Source organism: Bos indicus, chromosome 18, assembly GCF_029378745.1.
Source record: "Bos indicus isolate NIAB-ARS_2022 breed Sahiwal x Tharparkar chromosome 18, NIAB-ARS_B.indTharparkar_mat_pri_1.0, whole genome shotgun sequence".
Classification (NCBI taxonomy): Eukaryota; Metazoa; Chordata; class Mammalia; order Artiodactyla; family Bovidae; genus Bos; species Bos indicus.
This window is the reverse complement of record NC_091777.1, coordinates 50,644,072-50,662,490: the sequence shown is the minus strand read 5'-3', so window position 1 is coordinate 50,662,490 and position 18,419 is coordinate 50,644,072. Positions and strand designations below refer to the sequence as shown.

The following is an 18,419-nucleotide window of genomic DNA, read 5'->3' as shown; positions in this document are numbered from 1 at the left end:
TTCTGCTAGTCTTCAGGCCTTTCTTATCAATTGTTGCTCTGTAAATAGTTGTAATTTTGGTGTGTCTGTAGAAGAAGGTATGCTCAGGGTCTTCCTGCTCTGCCATCCTGGCCACTTCAGCAGGTGTTCTATGAACAGTTGGTTAATAAATGAACCATTTGTCCAAATTTTCTCTCCATTTCCCAGTCCTACACCAAATAGTCTTTCAAGAGCACAGCTCTCTTTCTTAATACTCTCTCCAATGCAAGTTACTCATTCAACCACTTTCAAAGAGTCTCAGGATCAGAATTATAGTCAATACCTCTTGTATCTCAACACCATTTTGACATCCTTGAGCATAAGACATAACCGGTGTTTTTTTAAGTTTTGTCTGCTAAACTCCAAAATTAGGGTCATGCTAGGGTTGTTCTCCATCAATTGCCTTTTCTCTTGAGTATGGTTATATATATATATATTTTTTATTTTTTTTTTTTGGACAGTGGAGTGCAGTTTATTACACCGGTGGGCCCAAGGCAGAGTCTCCTCTCAGCCAAGGACCCCGACCAGCATTTGTGAAAATCTTTTATACCCCATGTGTACGTGTCTGAACCCACCACTCCAAATTCCTTGAGACTTACATAAACCAAGGAAAATACAATCCCAATAACCCCATCATTCACGTGCTATGTGCTCATGTGTTCAAACAGTCAAACAATTAGCCAATAATCAATACATCCGAGGTTACACTCCGATAGATACAGAAAAATTTATGGCCTGTCTGGAGAAAGGGGTGATTAGTGTATGTTTTCTCTTAGGCGATGAGTAACCTAGATATGATCTTCAAGGTTCCCCAGTCTGGGAGGGGTCTTATCCTTCTGTTGTTGTTTTCATAGGCACTAAACACAGAGTTCAGAGTCCGTTGGAAAGGTGGCCGAGCATGATCAGCATGAACAAGCCTAAATGGAGTCCAGGCCCTATGAATTCCTTCTTCATTCCCCCCTCTTGATGCTCTTAACTCATATTATGAGCATCATTCATAGGGATATATTGCACCCTGGCTCTCCAACCGCCAATTTGGGAGAATGACATCAACCTTCGAGTTACTAAGTTCATGGTGCTGCTAAGTCGTTTCGGTCATGTCCGACTCTGTGCAACCCCATAGACGGAAGCCCACCAGGCTCCCCCGTCCCTGGGATTCTCCAGGCAAGAACACTGGAGTGGGTTGCCATTTCCTTCTCCGAGTATGGTTATATTTTCCTATATCTTCATATACCTCGTAATTTTGGATTTTATCCTGAATGCTGCAAGTGATACATTGTAGAGACTCTGGGTTCTGTGATGTTCTGTTGAAGAATATTGATTTGTTTCATTTTCAGGGAGCAGTTACCTTGGCTGAGTTCAAATGTTCAGCTCTGAATCTTATTTCAGTTCTTTTAGTCTTAGCTGACACCACTTGGAATTTTCCAGCACATAAACAGTTCAAAAAGCAGTCAGAAATTCGGACAGTGTTTATACATAGAATTTGGGGCTCCCCCTCTCTGTCTCTCTCCTCTTTCAATATTTTGCCATCACTACCATCAGATGTTATAATTACCCTAAACTCTGTTCCTTGGTCCTTCAAGTCAGAAAAATACCAATGTTTCTATCTGGGTTTTATCTGCCTCCATGGCACTTTCCAGGGCACCTGCTTTCAGGCCCATAAGTGTGTGTGTGTGTGTGTGTGTGTGTGTGTGTGTGTGTATATACAAAAAAAAAAAAAAACACATGAAATTATCTTCCTCTGGCCCCCTTCAGTATCTGCCTGCTTTATTCACTATCCAGAAATTTCAGGGAATTGGGTTTTTTAAGCATTTTATTTTGAATTTATAGTTGTTATTTTCAGGATGCTTGATCTTATGTGTGTGCTCAGTCACTCAGTCATGCCAAACCAGGCAGCCCGCCGGGCTCCTCTGTCCATGGAATTCTCCAGGCATGGATACTGGAGTGGGTTGCCATTTTCTTCTCCAGAGGATCTTTCCAACCCAGGCATTAAACCCACCTCTCTTGTGTCTCCCGCATTGGCAGGTAGGTTCTTTACCGCTAGCGTCACCTGGGAAGCCCTGTTTGACCCCATAGAAGCTATTCAACCATTACCAGAATCAGAAACTCCTCAGAGCACTTCCAAAGTATGACCACTCAATCCACTTGTAAATTTTGTTTTTCTTTTTTCAAGTCTGCCTCCTTCATCCCTGTTGTCATCTGGCAAACTTTTCCCCTCTCTCTACTCCAAGACCTGCCATTCTTTTGGGAAGGAGGCATTTCGGTGGCCATAGGTGTGAGCTGTCCAAACAAACAAAAAAAACCTTGACTTTCTTTGACCTTCTCTTTCACTGCATTCCAACCAACACTCCTGTTCAACCCACCCTAATTCCTATCATCACTGAAATCTGAAACACAAACATTTCACTCCCTGACCAAAGCCTCTTATTCTCCAGGCTCACTTACCATTTCACTGCCCATGACTTGGATGGTAACAACTGGTTGACCAACTCTTTGGTTAATGTTCCAAAGACTGAAAACTTGATAGAACATTAAGTATCCTTCCTATCAAGATACCTTTTAAACATATTTTTTAATATTTTTTTCAACCTTAGGGGAAGTTTTTTAAAATGACAGGCTATCAGGGGCAGTTTTTTGATCATTCATAAGGAAAAAAAGGTAGGATTTGGCAGTCTAGAGTGGTGGTGAAGAGTATGAAATTTATAATCACACAAGACCATGTCCAGATCTATCTTTATTGGCGATAACACCCAAAGCAATTCACTTCCAACTCTGGGTCTTAGTTAGCTCATTTGCAAAACGGGAATGACAAAACCAACACCATAGGCTTGGTATGAGGACTGTAATAAGATTAGACTCATTAAAAATTTCATACATTAAGATGATAAGTTCAATGAATGATATCATTATCACAGTACTAATATATAAAGTTTAAAACAAGAGGGCTCACTTAAGCTTCTTTTGGGGGAACTCCCTGGCGGTCCAGTGCTTAGGATTCTGTGCTTTCACTGCTGAGGGTGCAGTTTTGATCCCTGGTCAGGGAACTAAAATCCCATAGGCCACGTGGAGCAGCCCCAAAAGAGAAGAAAAAACAAAACAAGACTCTCATTTGGAACTCGTTAGAAGCAGTGGTTTCTCAATCCTGTGACTGTCCCAAGTGCCGCTGAACTGTTTGCTTTAAAGGGTTCATTTTATGTTCTGCATATTTCACTTCAACTTTAAAAAAAGACTCCCTTGTGGGCATGAGCCAGGTTTTTCCTAAGAGTTTTGGGTCAGGCTAGCAGGTAGAGGACGGAAAGTTGATGGATACGGTTGGGAGAAAGAGCAAGAGGGGTGTTGCTGTGAAATACATCTGTTTTGCTCCATCTATCTCATACGTCCAAGACCTGGCTTGGACCACCCAGCTCTCGCTTGGACCACCTGGCTCTCTTCCCTTATTGTGAACTCATCCCACGAGACCCAGTTTAAATGACACCTCCCCTATCAAGCCTTCCCAATCCTCAAACCTAAGTGGCAATTTATTACTAAAAATTACTAACTAATCCTAATGGCATCATTGAGGACTTTAATTTATCCAGGTCTGCTCTGCCACTAGTCTAAGAAATCCCTAAGCACAGGGACTATGCCATGGTTCACCATTCCAAAGTTGAGCTCGTTTTTCTTTTGCCTCAGACCTGTTCTTGACCTGTCTCCCCAAACCAATAAATAACACTACCATCTCTCCCCCACACTAGATTCTTCCCTCAGCCTCACCCCAGTACAGCCAACACAGAATCAAGGAAGAAATAGTTCTTCCTTCTGTATCTTTTTCCATCCCATTCCTCTCTCTCCATCCTCATAGTCCTGTCCTCTCTCACCTGGTTGCCTGTATGAGTCACTTCCTCATCTCCTGGCTTGTAGTCTCATCTCCAAAAATTTGAAAAATCTTTCTAAAACACAAATCTGACTATTTTGTTCCTCTGCTTAAAAGCCTCTGTGACCCCCTGTAGCTTCAGGACAGAGTCCAAACTTCCCACCCCCGCACCCCATCCCCAGATTCGACTCCTGCTCATGGCTCCAGACTCATCAGTGAACATGGCCCCGGATCTCTGTGCTCTTAACAGCTCTCATCCACACTTCATAGGCCTCTGGCCTTTATACAAGCTGACTCTGCCAGCAACTCTCCCCTCCCCACTCTCCCTATCCTCCCATTGAAAAGTCCCTACTGAGGCCTCTAGTAGCTAATCCAGAACCTACAAGGTTGAATCAAATGCCATTTCTGGACTCTGACAGACACCTCTGCCTCCTTCGTCCAAGCCCCAACTCCTCTGCCTGTGTTTCCATCTTGACCTTGACTCCTCTGCCTATGTCCCCCCATCTTGACCTTGACCCCTCTGCCTGAGTCCCCCTGTCGTGGCCTTGACCCCTCTAGCTGTTCCTCCTCCTCCCAGCACTATCCATTCTGGGCTGTCAGTGTCTAGCGACTGATCTGTCTCCCCCTCTGGAGAAAAAGCTCCATGAAGGCAGGTCCCGGGGCTGTCTTGGCCGCCCCTGTGCCCTGAGCATCACCCAGCATAGGCTGGCATGAAGCAGTGGGTTCTGTGAACACCGGTCAAATGCCTCTATTAAAAGGCTTATTAGGAGCCTGGGGATAATACCGTGGGAAGGAGAATTTCCTGAGAAGCTGATCCAATGGGAGTAACCTACCTCAGAATGATCTCAGGACACACACCTGTCCTATGGAGGCTTTTTCTACCCAATTTGATCCTTGAAAACTGAAGGAAGTAATATCCTGAAAAATAAGGGAAATGTTTGTTTGTTTCTTAAGAAGAGAAATGGAGCTGGGCCAGGGCTCTTGGAATCCAAACACAGGGAAGCACAAGCAGAGCTGACATTTCCATGTTTGCAATGTGGCTCACATGCTTACATACACCAGAATACACACACACACAAATCCATACACTCATGTATGGTCATGAGTTCTACAAGCACAGATGTGCACACATAGTCACACATCAAGCTGGACCCAGAGACACACATGTAAATATCCTCTATCAGACATATCCCAAAGCAGGCACTCATGTTACCCACAGACAGATGCAGAGACCGGCGTGCATTCAGCCATACTGGCAATAGACACGTGCACACCCCGTCATGCACTCACACACATAAACACGTATGGATACTCACTTATGCACAAACACACACTCCACAAAGATGCATAAAGTAATACATCAATGTGGACACATGGAAACATACATGCACACACACGCACAGACACCTCAAGAGTGCACCCCTAAGTCCACACACATTCAGATGTATAAATAAGGAGGCATCAGAAAAGCTTCATCGAACATTCTACAATGTATCTGACCAGTCCTCATTTAAATTACCAAGGGCATCAAAAACAAAGAAACCAGAAATGTCTGAGAAACTTACAACCGAAAAGAGCTGAAGGAGACATGATAATCAAATAAAATGTGGTATCCTAGAGGAGAAAAGGGGCATTAGGTAAAGGAAGGAAATCTGAATAAAGCATGGACTGTAATAATAATAATGTATTGGTTTATACTTTTAATATGAAACATACTAACCAGAGTTCCCAGGTGGCTCAGTGATAAAGAATCCGCCTGCCTTGCAGGAGACGCAGGTTAGATCCCTGGGTTGGGAAGATCCCCTGGAGAAGGAAATGGCAACCCACTCCAGTACTCTGGCCTGGGAAATCCCATGGACAGAGGAACCTGGAGGGCTACATTTCATGGGGTCACAAAAAGAGTTGGACATGACTTAGCAACTAAACAGCAACAACCATACTAACCATACTAATGTAAAATATTCAATAATTGGAGAAACTGTGTATTGGGGGAAGGTGTAACATGGGAATGCTCAATTTTTCTGTGATATAAAATTCTTTAAAATAGTCTAACTTTTTTTCAGTGCTCTTTTATCTTTTTATATAATACAAAACTTTACCAACCACTCAATACTTTTACCAAAAGAGGATGGAAATGGCCTGGCCTTGACTTACAGAATTCTTTCCATTGTAGTACAATGTAACTAATTAACCTCACCTACCATCTAGACTGAGGATCCCAACTGCCTGCATCTCAGAGGTACAAAATAAAAGTCTATTAATTCAACTAAAAGATATGTCTCTAAATAAATAAAGAAGGAGAAAAATGACTGAGGCATCTAGGAAAACCCACTGGGCAAAAATGACACAAATATAAACAGATCCAGAAGCACACAAGAAGGTTGAAGGGCAGGCTGACCTGCAGGGGAGGAGAGAGAGCAAGACACACAGAAAGTCAGACACGGGGGGACAAAGACAAAGCACAACGCTGGGCAAAGCCCTGGGCAGAGTTCCACACCTGTCCAGAGAGTCTAATCCTGGCCCACTGCCTAACCACCATCCCTCCAGGAGGTGCCTAAGAGATCCACTTCCTAGCACAGCTCTAGGAGGTACAGTTTTCCTTTGTTTGTTTTTAAGAAGAGACGTCTTTATTTTATCTTATTTTTTTGGTGGTGCCGGATCTTAGCTGCTGCGCGGGCTTTCTCTAGTTGGGGTGCGCGGGGGCCACTCTTCGCGGCAGTGCACGGGCTTCTCATTATGGCGGCTTCTCATTACGGCGGCCTCTCTTGCCGCAGAGCACTGGCTCTAGGCACGCGGGCTTCCGTAGCTGTCGCTCTCAGGCTCGAGAGCGCAGGCTCAGTAGTTGTGGCACCGGCTTGGTTGCCCTGCAGCGGGTGAGACCTTCTTAGACCCCAGGGATCGACCCTGTGGCTCCTGCATTGGCAGGCGGATTCTTTACCACTGAGCCACCAGGGACGTCCAGGGAATACAGTTCTGCTGTCCGGAGGAAGAAATGGGGAGGGAGCTTCCCGCAAAACTTTCTCTTTCTCCTTTTCCAAAGGAAAAACTTTAGAGACTTTGTGCTGGACAATGTAAAATACAGAGGAAATGCTTACAGAAGCTCTTATCTGTGGCCTTCATTGCATGGATTAATGGTAAGAACGGATAATATTGACTGAGTGCTTACTGCCGTACAGCTCAAACCTACTGCAGCCATGCATTAACCTACTGATTCCTTACCAAAAGAGACTAAGAGGTGGGTACCATCATTGGCCCTATAAGGTCCAGAGAGGTGAGGTTATCTGTTCAAAGTGACCCAACCACAGAGGGGATTCCAATCTATGCCTTCATCTTGCTCTTAACCACTGTTCCATTGTCCTGACAGGGACACTGAGACCCAGCAAGGAGAAAGGATTTTCCAGGGTTCACCACTAGCTACTCTTTAAACTGTTTGTTGTTGTTGTTTTTAACTTTTTTCAGTGCTTTTTATTTTTTTATATTATACAAAACTTTACCAACCACTCAATATTTTACCAAAAGAGGATGGAAATGGCCTGGCCTCACCTTACAGACTTCTTTTCCATTGTAGTAAAATGGAACTAATTAACCTCACTTTCCATCTGGACTGACAATCCCAACTGTCTGCATCTCAGATATACAAAAATAAAGTCTATTAATTGATTACGGGCTACTACTCTAGAAGCCCATATCCAGGCCACCACAGGCTAGCACGTGTCCTGCCTGCCTCCGGGAGATACAACACGTGATGATGCACAGTAACCTCTTGCTCCATGTTCCAGAGCCAACATCAAAGTCAAATTCACTTGACCTCACTGTCCCCCAAGTGCTTCTCCTCCCCACCCAGCTCACAGCAGCCTGTTTGAACACTCAGTGAGTGCCCTCGCTGGTGCCAATCTCATTGAAAAACAGACTCCCCAAATTTCTGCCTCCCTCCTTGTCATGGAATAAGGGGGAAGAGGCGGACGCAGGCATGGGGCCAGCCCAGGTGCAGCTGGCAATCAGGATTAGGGAGACTGATACCTGCCAAGCCGGAGCTAATCCTCTTGTCCTCCTCTTCCCCCTCCAAAACCAACAAACAACTTTCATCTCTTTGCTTTGTTCTCTGCCCTTTGTCCCCTCCCCGAAGGACTCAGAGCTCAGCAGCCTAGAATGATCTAGCAAGATGCCAGCGCCAGGAGTACCAGCCTAACGCACCTGCTCTTGTCCAAGGTTAGAGGTGGCACCTGAGCAGGGTTGTCCGACTGTCAGAGCCTGTCTGGGATCCATCCGGGGCCCCCTCTCAGGCCCACAGAGGATCCATCTCAGCACCCACGGGATGTTCTTATCAGAACCCACTGGGACCAACCTCTGGATCTCTACGGTGACACCCTTACGCTGTCCTGAAGGTAGCCCCTGTGCCTACCCGCAGAGCCCTCTTGATACCACAAGTGGCTCTATTACTGTTTTCCTGGCATCAGGTTCAATGTCAACTTGTGTTTAATCCTAGTGTCTACCCGGGGGCAGGCTCAGTGCCAACAGGATACCCTACCTCCCCAGGGCTACCTGATGCCAAAAGCAGAACCTAATGTAATCCCTGTGTCCAAGGCTGATGCCAACGTCAACACTCACCTGCCTCCAGCCTTGACTCTCACGTGGCCCCAAGGGTGGGCCAGGCTAGTCCATGGAAGGAGAACCAGGAGAGAGTTCCAGTTCCAGCTCCCTCACCTACTACCTGTGTGACCTCCAGCAAGTGGCTTTATAGAGTCCCAGGCTTCTCAACTGCCAAGTGAAGACAATAATGAACCAGCCCTGCTGTTATAGAGAGTCAATAAGATCATGAGGAAGTGGGCGTAATCATCACAGTACTGTGATGGGCTTAAGTGTCATTATGAAGGAAAAGTGTCAGTGAAGGGGGCACATGGGACCACTCCTCCTTTTTCTTCCCCCACCTTCAGAATCCCAGGATTTCTCTCTGTTCCTGACACTGGAGTTTACCCAAATCTCTCCTGACATAGTCTCCTCTGCCTGCTAACAGCCCTGACACCAGGAATCACCTCTAAAGGGGACTTCACACACCCTCCAGTACAACCTTCTCTTCCAAATACTCCCTTTGCACTGGTGCGTGTGTGCTAAGTCCCTTCAGTTGTGTCCAACTCTGTGTGACCCTATGGACTGTAGCCCTCCAGGCTCCTCTGTCCATGGGATTCTCCAGTCAAGAATACTGGAGTGGGTTGCCATGCCCTCCAGGGGGTCGAATCTGCATCTCTTACATCTCCTACATTGGCAGGCGGGTTCTTTACCACTGGCACCTTCTGGGAAGTTCAGTTCAGTTCAGTTCAGTCACTCAGTTGTGTCCGACTCTTTGCAACCCCGTGAATCGCAGCACACCAGGCCTCCCTGTCCATCACCAACTCCCGGAGTTCACTCAAACTCATGTCCATCGAGTCGGTGATGCCATCCAGCCATCTCATCCTCTGTCATGCCCTTCTCTTCCTGCCCCCAATCCCTCCCAGCATCAGTCTTTTCCAATGAGTCAACTCTTAACATGAGGTGGCCAAAGTACTGGAGTTTCAGCTTTAGCATCATTCCTTCCAAAGAACACCCAGGGCTGATCTCCTTCAGAATGGACTGGTTGGATCTCCTTGCAGTCCAAGGGACTCTCAAGAGTCTTCTCCAACACCACAGTTCAAAAGCATCAATTCTTCAGTGCTCAGCTCTCTTCACAGTCCAACTCTCGAATCCGAAGTGGGGAAACCCAATTCCAGAAAGAGGAAATAAGTGCCAAGCAGGAGACAGAGGGGTCACATGCGTGCCTCTTGCCCACTCTCTCTCTTCTGTCCTCATTATACTCACATGTAAAATTCGAAACATTAACAATAATAGAAATGATATAGTCAACACAGTGGACTTCCCTAAGGATCTGGGTAGGGAACCAGTGGGATGCTGTGTGAATTCTAACCCCTGAAACATTTGGGATTTTTTTTGTGTGGTATCAGATTGATGGTTATTACTACTTCTCAAGCCCCAGCCAGTTCCTCTACCGGTTGAGATTGTGAGTTACTATTCTCCAGTTCTGTGGAAAGTTCCACAGATGCACAGCTCTGGTCTTCACCTCTTGCCCAACCACAGATGGTCAGTTCTATGACCCCCACTGTGACCTCGCTTTGAGGTTCCGATGAAGCTTCTGGCCATCGAGAGTGAGCAACATGTCCAAAATAAAAGCAAGTCAACATCTGGGATCAGATGCTGAGTCCAGATCCAGCTGGACTCTGCTCTCAGGAACCCCACACCCACAGCAGGGGTCCTTTCTCACCTCAAGACCCTCGAATCCATTCCCTGGAATTCCCCCCACCACCATGAGACCCTTCAACCTACATCCCTCCTCACCAAAAGACCCCCAAATCCATATCCTGTCCATTCTAATACCCTTACATCCAGATCTGTGATTTTCACTTTCCCAAGACCTCCAAATCCCTTCTCACTCTGAGGGGCTTCCCTGGTGGCTCAGATGTTAAAGCATCTGCCTCCAATGTGGGAGACCCGGGTTCGATCCCTGGGTCGGGAAGATCCCCTGGAGAAGGAAATGGTAACCCACTCCAGTATTCTTGCCTGGGAGAATCCCAGGGACGGAGAAGCCTGGTAGGCAAGTCCACAGGGTCGCAAAGAGTTGGACACAACTGAACGACTTCACCTTCACCTTCTCACTCTGAGATCCCAAGTCCAAAGCTCAGGGGCTCCCCAAAATCTTCAGTTCTGGAATGTATCTACTGTCTCCTCCAAAGTCCAGAGCCATACAGCAGTCTCTTCCCACAGACCACAAATTCCACCTTGGGGCCCTCTCCTTGTTAACCTGACCTGAGGTCCCCCCACTCCTTCCTGGTTGGCTGGGTCCCAAGCTAGGCAGGGAGAATAGTGAGGCGTGTATATGAGAGGTAAAACAAGACAATTATATAATCAGGACCAAAGTCTGTCCTGCTTTCCCTGGTAGTATAAAAGCCAACCATCTCAGACATCACCACCTGGCCATCACTCCCAGTTGCCACCATGCTGGCCTCAGGGCTGCTCCTCGTGGCTTTGCTGGCCTGTCTGACTATCATGGTCTTGATGTCTGTCTGGCGGCAAAGGAACCTCAAAGGGAAATTGCCTCCAGGGCCCACTCCTCTGCCCTTCATCGGGAACTACCTGCAGCTGAACACCGAGCAGATGTGCAACTCCCTCATAAAGGTATCATGGGGCAGAGATGGGTGGAATGGGATGAAGGGGGGCGGCCTGTCCAGTTCGTCTGCGGCTTTACGGCAGGGGGTGGGCAATGTTGGGCAAGAGTCTTAGGAAAGAAGAAGGGAATTTTAAAGATCCAATACCAGGGTCCTGGGGCTTCCCTGGTGGCCCGAAGATAAAGAACCCATCTGCCAATACAGGAGACCCGGGTTTGATCCCTGCACTGGGAAGATGCCCCAGAGAAGGGAATAGCAACCCACTCCAGTATTCTTGCATGGGAAATCCCATGGACATAGAAGCCTGGCAGGCTACAGTCCATAGGGTCACAAAGAGACAGACATGACTGAGCAACTCAACAACAACAATTGGGGTCCTAGCCAGGAAAGACACCTTGAGATGTCCAGCTCCTTGATAGTCAGAACTTGTGAGGAAATGCATCCCAGTATGTGAGGTCTGGGTGCAGGGCCAGTTCAGAATAGGGGCTACTCCCACTAACTAACTCCCACTCATCTCTATCAGATCAGCGAGCACTACGGCCCTGTGTTCACGGTCCACCTGGGGACCCGGCAGATTGTGGTGCTGTGTGGCTATGATGCTGTGAAGGAGGCTCTGGTGGACCAGGCTGAAGAATTCAGTGGGCGAGGCAAGCAGGCTACCTTTGACTGGCTCTTCAAAGGCTATGGTGAGGGAGACTGAGGGGAAGGGAGCATGGTCAGACAGACTTCGGGGTCCCCAGCTTTTTTCTCCTGACTGCCTCTGCTATTCCTGTCTCCACTCCTGTGCATTGCTGCCTGCCCCTGCCCTATCTTGTCTTAGCTTCTGCATCTCTGTTTCTCCCTGCTTCTCTCTGCTCCTGTTCCCTTTCACTCGATATCTCTTCTTTCTCTGCATCTCTTAGAGCCTCTTGGGATTTCTGCTTTGGAACCCTGGTCCTCTATCTCCATATGCCTTTTGGTTTTTTTTTCTTTTCAGCTTCTGGGCTTCCCCCGGTTTCTCTCTCCTTCTCTCTCTCTTTCATCTTCCTTTGTCTTAGAATCTCCCATTATCTCTGCCTCAAAATCTCCATGCCTCCATCTCTTAGTAACAGTCTCTCTTTCCCCCCAGGGCCTCTCCGTTTCTTTCTCCCTGTTTTTCTCTCGTCTCTTTGTGTGTGTCTGTTAGTCGCTCAGTTGTGTCCAACTCTTTGTGACCCCATGGACTGTACCCAGCTGGGATCCTCTGTCCATGGGATTCTCCAGGCAAGAATACTGGAGTGGGTTGCCATTTCCTCCTCCAGGGATCTTCCCAACCCAGGGATCGAAACCAGGTCATCTGCATTGCAGGTAGATTCTTTACCATCTGAGCCACCAGGGAAGTCCTTTAGAATTTGCTATGGTTATGTCTAACTCCCAGATCTCCATGCATCTTACTTCCCCTCCTTCCGTCCTCTGTCTCCTCTTCCCCTGAGTGTCTCTGTGTCTCTTGGCATATCTGTCTTGCCTCATTCTTTCCGATTCTGTTCTTTGCACTAGGTCTCTTTCTGCATTTCTCTGACTCTGCGTTGTTTGTCTCAGTCTGTCTCTTTACCCCACTTCCCTCCCTCTCCCCTTGCTCTCGCCCACCCTCTATCCCTCCGTCCCCTCTGCACCCTACTCTGGCTCTCTACCCTCCTTTTTCCCCCCTTGCTCTCTCTGTCCACCCCTTCTCTCTCTAGGGAGCCCGGGAGCCCGGGAGCCCGGAGCTGGTCTGGGCCCTGCCTCGCTCTGCCCTCATCCAACTCCCCCGCTGCCTCCTCAGGCGTGGCGTTCAGCAACGGGGAGCGCGCCAAGCAGCTCCGGCGCTTCTCCATTACAACTCTGCGGGACTTCGGCGTGGGCAAGCGCGGCATCGAAGAGCGCATCCAGGAGGAGGCGGGCTTCCTCATCGAGGCCTTCCGGGACACTCGCGGTGAGCCTGGGGGACCCTGGAGTGTGCGAGGAGGAGGGAAACACCCGACGCGGCCACAGCGTTCTGGCCCGGGAAGGAGGGGCCACGCTGGGGGAAGGGTTTAGGGTCCGGCGCTGGAAGTGTAGTTCAGCACTGCCGTGCCCTCCTGCACTTCTCAGACCGCATCAGACCGCGAGCTGCCTCTCCGCTAAATCCCTGTCTCTCCCCAACCCCCTCCGCTCTCATCCCCCCAGGCGCCTTCATCGATCCCACCTTCTTCCTGAGCCGAACGGTCTCCAATGTCATCAGCTCCATTGTCTTCGGGGACCGCTTTGACTACGAGGACAAACAGTTCTTGTCACTACTGCGAATGATGCTGGGAAGCTTCCAGTTCACCGCTACGTCTACCGGGCAGGTAACCCGAGTCGACCTGGCTCTACCCTGCCCCTACGGCAACCTGCCTATTCCCCCGCCCCCGCACCCCACCCCCCCACACACACAAACACGAGACAGGTGCCCCAAATTCCCATCCTCCCCCAGACAGGGTCCCCTCAAAACCAGACCACCACTCTTGGACAACTCAACAGTGGCACCAGAGCCCAATACTCATTCTCCAAGGACACCTGGATATCTCAAAAGATGCACCCTCCACCAAAAAAGAAGAAAGAAGAAAAAAACCCTGAAGAAAAGATACATGTCCTCAACCCAGCTTTCTTACAAGACAGGTGTCCTCATCCCAGCTTATCTTACTGTACAACAAGTGGTCCCTTTTTAGACACTCCATCTCAAAAAAGGGGAGGGGACCTCTTGGTAGTCCAGTGGTTCCGACTCTGCACTTCCAATGCAGGAGGCATGGGTTCGATCCCTGGTTGGGGAACTAAGATCCCACATGCTGCTTGGCGTGGCAAAAAAAAGAAAAGATATTTTCTTTCCATCTGAATTTCTTAACACCTGGCAAGTGGTCACCTCAGCCTACTTCCTGACTACCTGGACACCTGGTGCTTCAAAATTCAGCCCACCAAAATCATTGGCTATCCACACAGATGTCCCAAACCAGCCCACTGGAATCTCCAGAGAGTGCCTCCTCCCCAGTTCACTTAAATAGCTGAACATGTAGACAGGTACCCCAACCAAGACCCCTAAATGCATAAACACCTAGGTAGATTGTTCCCCACACACCCAAATAAGTGTCCCCTGATCCAACTCATTTCCAGCACCTACAGAAGTGCCCTCCATTGGCCCATTTGAATATCTGAACACCTGAACAGGTATCTCCCCACCTTAACACCTGCACCCCAACTCCACTTTAGTACCTCAACACTTGCACAGAAACCCCAACCCAGACCCCCTAAACATCTGGGCAGTTGTGTCCATCTGAGACCACACCAATGCCTAAACACTTAGACAGGTGACCAACCCCTATACAAGTCCCGCCTAAATAGCTAAACACCTGGACAGGTGTCTCCCAACCCAACCTCATCTGAATATATGAACCCCGGGTGTGTTTCTCCAATCCAACATCATCTGAATATCTGAATATGCATCCCAGTCCATCTCCCTGTAATCCTTGGACAGGGGCCCTCACACATAACTCATTGTGAAAACACATGCCCATCCAGCCTCATCAAAATATGTAAACATCTGGGCAGGTGCCTGTAACCCAGTACCTGCCTTGCCCTGAGACAGGGCCCACTCCCACCAGGTCCTGCACACTGACAGCCATCCTTCCCTCCCCTTCTCCCCTCCCCATCCTCAGCTCTACGAGATGTTCTACTCAGTGATGAAATATCTGCCAGGGCCACAGCAACAGGCCTTTAAGGAGCTGCAGGGACTGGAGGACTTCATAGCCAAGAAGGTGGAACAAAACCAGCGCACGCTGGACCCCAACTCCCCACGGGACTTCATCGACTCCTTCCTCATCCGCATGCAGGAGGTACACCCTCACAGCCAGGATGAAGAGGTCCAGAGCCAGGCAGAGGGAAATCAAGCTGGGGGTGGAGGAGAACAGAGGCCCATTGAAATCACCCCTCCCCCAACCTAGTAATAACTCACCGACTCTATGGACAGTTTGAGTAAGCTCCAGGAGTTGGCAATGGACAGGGAAGTCTTGCATGTGGCCATCCATGCGGTCGCAGAGTTGGACACGACTGAGCCACTGAACTGAACTGAACTAACCTAATAATCTTCACAATCCCAGTGATAATTAACCATCACTCTTCCACTACTGGAGTTCCCAGGTGGCACCAGTGGCAAAGAACCCACCTGCCAATGCAAGAGACATAAGAGATGCGAGTTTCATCCCTGGGTCGGGAAGATCCACTAGAGGAGAACATGGCAACCTACTCCAGTATTCTTGCCTGGAGAATCCCATGGACAGAGGAGCCTGGTGGGCTACAGCCCATGGAGTCACAAAGAGACAGACACCACTGAAGTGACTTAGCACGCAGGCCCCAGGGGTTAGGACTCTGCATTCTCAGTGCCAAGGGCCCAGGGTTTAATCCCTGGTCAGGGAAGATCCTGCAAGTCACATGGCACAGCCCCCCCAAAAAAGGAGGGGTTTAATTTGAAAAGGTAATAAAATAGAGTGTTGTTACTTGCTCAGTCGTGTCTGACAGTTTGCGACCCCATGGACGGTAGCCCACCAAGCTCCTCAGTTCATGCACGGGATTCTCCAGGCAGGAATACTGGAGTGGATAACAATTCCTTTCTCCAGGGGATCTTCCTGATCCAGGGATTGAACCCGAGTCTCGTGCATTGCAGGCAGATTCTGTCTGAGCCACCAGGGAAGCCCCTATAAAATAAAGAGACAGGTCCAAAGGGAAAACCCCCAGAAGGGCCCTGAGAGCATAGGGCTTCACGAAGCCCTCCATCCATGCAGGAGAAGGAGAATCCCAACACGGAGTTCTACAGGAAGAACCTGGTGATGACAACACTGAGCCTCTTCTTTGCGGGCACCGAGACGGTCAGCACGACCATGCGGTATGGCTTCCTGCTGCTCATGAAGCACCCAGATGTGGAGGGTAAGGCTGGAGAGGGTGGGGAAGCGGGCACCACGGACCCCTCCCCCAAATTCCTCTGAGCCTGCTGCAATGGTCCCATCTCTCACAGGTCCATGGACCCTCAGACACGCTCTGCTCTCTAAAGACTAGGTGATGTTTGGCTGATAAGCACCAGCCAAGTCTCACCAGCTGTTAAAATATTGAAAATATCTGCACTGATTGGTATATAGTTCCTGCGGCTGACCCAACCAAGTGCCCACCGCCCCCTCCTCCAGATATTCCCCAGGACTCTTCCTTTGCACCTCCCCTGTGATTTCCATAGGACCAGGTGAACAAGGTGGGCTTCCCTGGTGGCTCAGTGGTAAAGAACCTGCCTGCCAGTGCAGGAGATGCAGGTTCAATCTCTGGGTCAGGAAGATCCCCTGGAGAAGGAAATGGCAACCCACTCCAGTATTTCTGCCTGGGAAATCCCGTGGACAGAGGAGCCCGGCAGGCTACAGTCCATGGGGTCACAAACAGTCAGACACGACTGAAGCAACTAAACAACAAGAAAGAGAACAAGACCCTGCACCAACAGTGTCTACAGCCGACGTCGGATCTGAGTGGTCTGCATCCACATCACACATGGATGTCATGCATGTTGTACATATTTGGATTTTCATTCCTGCCCCGAGTCCCCTCAAGAGCTAAATACGTTCTCCCCCCTCCCCTAGCCAAAATCCATGAGGAGATTGACCGCGTGATCGGCAAGAACCGTCAGCCCAAGTTTGAGGACCGAGCCAAGATGCCCTACACAGAGGCTGTGATCCACGAGATCCAGAGATTCGGAGACATGATCCCCATGGGCTTGCCTCGCAGAGTCACCAAGGATACCAAGTTTCGAGACTTCCTGCTCCCCAAGGTGCTGCCCCACTCAGCCCGCTCCCTGTGACCCTAAACCCCATTCCCCTTAGAACCTTCCCAGCCCATGACCCACGGGACCCACTCCCCTAATCAAAGACTTTCCCCACTACCGTGTCCCTGCCACCTTCCCCCTTGGAGACTCCTGAATTCCAGACCTCCCCAAGACCTCTTACCTCAAGGAATATGAACCCTATGTGCCTCCCAAATTTCTGTCTCAAGGGAAATGAACCTCATTTCCCCTAGACCTTCAAGGACATGATCTCATGTCCCCCAAGCATCCTGCCTAGAGGGACACGAACCCCACGTCTCCCAAAATTCCTTTCTCAGGGAACATGACCTTCCCACCCCCTCAACCTCCTGCCATGGGAGGCATTAACTATGTGTCCCCGAAACCATCTGCTCCAGGAGACACAGAACCCGTGCTTTTCAAACTTCCCTTCTCAGGGGACATAAGCCCCATGTCAGCCAAACTTCCTGTCTCCGAGGACATGAATCTCGTGTACCCCAAAGCACCTCCTTCAGAGGACCCCAACTCCCATGCCTTCCCTTGTCCTGACCTCGGACACCCAAATTCCCCCTCTGCCCACAATGTGCTTTCGTCATACCCATCCCCTACTCCACCTTATCAAAGTCCCCTCCCTCCTCTCAACCAGGGCACCGAAGTGTTCCCTATGCTGGGCTCTGTGCTGAGAGACCCCAAGTTCTTCTCCAACCCCCGAGATTTCAATCCCCAGCACTTCCTGGACGAGAAGGGGCAATTTAAGAAGAGTGATGCTTTTGTGCCCTTCTCCATCGGTAAGAGACACTGCCAACTCAACACCCACAGGGGCCTCCTTTATCTCTAAGGCTTAACCTAGCTTCTTTCTCCAGCTTGGAAGTCCTTCTTACCATATACCCTGGGGCCAATCAGCAATCCCCATAACTACCAAGAGCCCTGGCCAAAGCGAAAGAAAAGGAATGATCGTACCCGTTTCGAAGATGGGGAAAATCAAGGCCCAGAGTGAGAGATTTAAGTCCAAGGTCATTTAAATCCTTCAGATTCTTAGGAAGGCAATGACAGCAGTAGCCATATTTGAGTGTGTATTTAAGGGCAAGGGGTATCCAAAGTTCCAATTGCTACAGTCTGGGCTCATCCCACCAAAAGTTCTAGGGAAACAGGCTCAGAGAGGAGTAGCAACTTCTCTGCAAGTCTCTCCAGCCTCGATATTCCAGCCCTTCTTCCCTGAGAGGACGCAGCTGGGGGTCGGTAGTGGGGGTCGGGCAACAGTGAGAACAGGCCTCACCTCCGCGCCTCCCACTCTGGTCCTTCAGGAAAGCGGTACTGTTTCGGAGAAGGCCTCGCCAGAATGGAGCTCTTCCTCTTCTTCACCACCATCATGCAGAACTTCCGCTTCAAGTCCCCACAATCGCCCCAGGACATCAACGTGTCCCCCAAACTCGTGGGCTTTGCCACTATCCCTCCAAACTACACCATGAGCTTCCTGCCCCGTTGAATCAGGGCTGTGCCCGGGTGGGGCTGGTGGGAGGAGCAAATAGGGGAGGGA

At 49.2% G+C, this 18,419-nt stretch overlaps 1 protein-coding gene and 1 long non-coding RNA gene across 2 annotated transcripts in view; one reads left to right on the top strand and one right to left on the bottom strand.

The window, feature by feature from the left end:
* Positions 1 to 10,739, bottom strand: part of LOC139177118 (uncharacterized) — a 30,222-nt gene extending 19,483 nt beyond the window's left edge. Inside the window, exon 1 of the long non-coding RNA XR_011561560.1 lies at positions 8,480 to 10,739. This is a non-coding gene — a long non-coding RNA (uncharacterized lncRNA). The remainder of the gene's footprint in view (positions 1 to 8,479) is intronic.
* Positions 10,740 to 10,858: 119 nt separating this feature from the next.
* LOC109572736 (cytochrome P450 2A13) lies at positions 10,859 to 18,369 on the top strand. Its single transcript, XM_070771069.1, has 9 exons — positions 10,859 to 11,074; positions 11,588 to 11,750; positions 12,845 to 12,994; positions 13,228 to 13,388; positions 14,730 to 14,906; positions 15,852 to 15,993; positions 16,686 to 16,873; positions 17,529 to 17,670; positions 18,187 to 18,369. Exons 1-9 carry the CDS (start codon positions 10,895 to 10,897, stop codon positions 18,366 to 18,368), a joined length of 1,485 nt encoding a protein of 494 aa, XP_070627170.1. The 5' UTR covers positions 10,859 to 10,894; the 3' UTR covers position 18,369.
* The last annotated feature ends 50 nt before the right edge of the window (positions 18,370 to 18,419 follow it).